The sequence below is a fragment of the Lactuca serriola genome, chromosome 5 (assembly GCF_051521515.1).
Source record: "Lactuca serriola cultivar US96UC23 chromosome 5, Lser_US96UC23_V15, whole genome shotgun sequence".
Taxonomy (NCBI): Eukaryota; Viridiplantae; Streptophyta; class Magnoliopsida; order Asterales; family Asteraceae; genus Lactuca; species Lactuca serriola.
In genome coordinates, this window is record NC_136412.1 from 206,468,570 (window position 1) to 206,470,940 (window position 2,371).

The 2,371-nt window shown below is 32.8% G+C and overlaps 1 protein-coding gene across 1 annotated transcript; it reads right to left on the bottom strand.

Annotated features, from left to right (window-relative positions):
• Nucleotides 1-1,166: 1,166 nt before the first annotated feature.
• Nucleotides 1,167-2,109, bottom strand: LOC145053504 (uncharacterized). The gene is made up of 3 exons (XM_079001556.1): nt 1,864-2,109; nt 1,585-1,770; nt 1,167-1,519 (listed from the first exon to the last, which is right to left on the bottom strand). The coding sequence occupies exons 1-3, from the start codon at nt 2,016-2,018 to the stop codon at nt 1,288-1,290; spliced, it is 573 nt and encodes a 190-aa protein (XP_078857682.1). The 5' UTR covers nt 2,019-2,109; the 3' UTR covers nt 1,167-1,287.
• Between the last annotated feature and the right edge of the window lie 262 nt (nt 2,110-2,371).

The window sequence follows — 2,371 nt, forward strand, 5'->3', positions numbered from 1 at the left end:
ATCTTCACAAAGACATAATGAAGCAAATTGTGAAAACAACTTATTTGATTTAAACGTATATCTATTAGATACGTTTGATTTAGACGGTCCTTTTTGAGTTCATCATAGTATTTTTTTATTGACATGGTTGCTTGATTCAAATGTTCTTTTTAAGCCTACCATAGTATATATTTTTTTTATGTGGATACTTGTTTGGTTAACGATTGTTTAATAAAATTTGATTGGAAAAAGTTTGATTATATAGCTAAGTCTTTGATTTTAAAAGTTATTATCAAGTTATATATCCACCGTTGTAACAAAAAAAAATGATAAAATTGACAATTTTTAGTAAGTATAAATATATGGCACGTAGGAGAAGAAATATATGATAGTTAAGAATGAATGCCTGTAGAAAAGAATAAAGAAATTGTACATTTATGATTTTGCAATATACATAGAGAGAGGTAGAAATATATATTTATATAATGGGAGGGGTAAAGTGTAGAATTGAGGAAAAGTTGTAAAGATGGAGGAGGTAAATTATAAAATTGAAGAAAGGGTAAAATTGTCTGTTTATAAAAAATAGTTGTGTGTAAAAAATTGTTATGTATGAATCAACTCCCTTAAATTATTTTTTAATTGGTTAGACATTCAACTTGAATGTGTTTAAATCTTTTGCACCCATGACACTATATACCCGTTGAATGTGTTTAAATCTTTTGCACCCATGACACTATATACCCTCTCACTATAAACCCGTTGAATGTGTTTAAATCTTTTGCACCCATGACACTATATACCCTCTAATATTATTAAGTCGAGCACTAATACTATTTTTTTTCTAACATGTTAAAAGTTTGCAACTTAAGGGGTGATTGGTTTAATTTAGTTAAAAAAAATTAGGATTTTCTGACTTTTTCAAAAAGTTTATTTTACTTTTATAAAAACTTCAAAATAGCTTTTATAAAAACTTCAAAATAGCTTTTAAAACTAGTTTTACCAAACATCTTTTTTTCTTTTCCAAAAAAAACTTTTGAATAAACTCAAAATCTAAACCAAACACCCCTTTGGCTTAATATTTCTTTCTTGTTTTCGATGTTTATCTTTATCTCAAAGATTTGAAGAGATACAAACAATCTTTCATGAGGAAACCCTAAAAAGACATTTATTAAATTGTTTCTTCCACATTAAACCAAAACAAAGACTCATATATATTCATATCCACGTCAAGTTTATCAAGTGATATCTATACATCTAAAAATATATCATACATTTAAGTGTGTTCTTCTACACAAAAATTTACTACTACTAATCTTCATCATCATAATCATTCCTGGATCTAAAAAACCTTCTAACGACAGCTGCCGCAGCACCAAGAAGCATAAACAACACCAAAGTATCAAACCCACCGCCGACTCCAACAGCCACACTAGGCCCAGGTGCAAAGTACGAAAACGGCGACCACCCCCAACCACCGTACCCATAACCGTATCCACCGACCAGTGGTGGCGCAACCCGTGGGTTGATGTAAATATTGGTTCTGCCACCACACAAATAAACATCAAATCCCTTTGATATAGCGAATATATAACCACATGAAATTACCTTGAGTTATTGATTCTTGGTGAAGATGAACGAGGGGCCGATTGACTTGGGGCGGAACGGAACGCCTGACCACCGACACGGCCGCCGGATTTTGCTGCGAAAGCTGGATCGATTGATCCAAGTGTTAAGACCCCAGCTGCCATTGTTACTAAAGCAAGCTTCGCCAGTTGATTCTTGTCATTAACTCTGAAGGTTCATGATTTTGTCATGTACACAAACTATCAAATTAAACAAATTGAAGTGTAATCGAAGTGTTGAGTAATTGGAATTCGGGAGTACCTGGATGAAGATGACTCTGTGGGGTTTTGTGATGGAGATTTGGGGGATTTATTACACAAGATGATGATTGATTTTTTGGGGATTTTGGTTGATTTGTGGGGGGTAGAGAGAAGGGCGTTGGTGAAGAAGGTTTGGTGAGATGATGCTATTGACATGGTGAGGGTTTTGAATTTTGATTCTTGCAATAAGAGATCGAAATGGATGCTCAAAAGTTTGGTGCTTCTGGTTTTTACATGATTGTATGTTTTGTTTTTAGGCTTATCTATCTTATGATTCTACTGGCTCCACGTGGCAATTTTGTAATGGTTACTTCCTATTATTGTCCCTTGCCCTTTATACTCTAGACCTTCCTGGATTAAAATTTCTACTAGTGAATACTTTGGAAGTTTGTAATGGTTTGTGATTAGATTTATCTAGGATTTTATCGACATAAGTTTTGGCAAAGTTAATAAATTTAATTTCGATTTTGACGAATGTAGTAATCATTATATTTTTTGGTAGATAAATA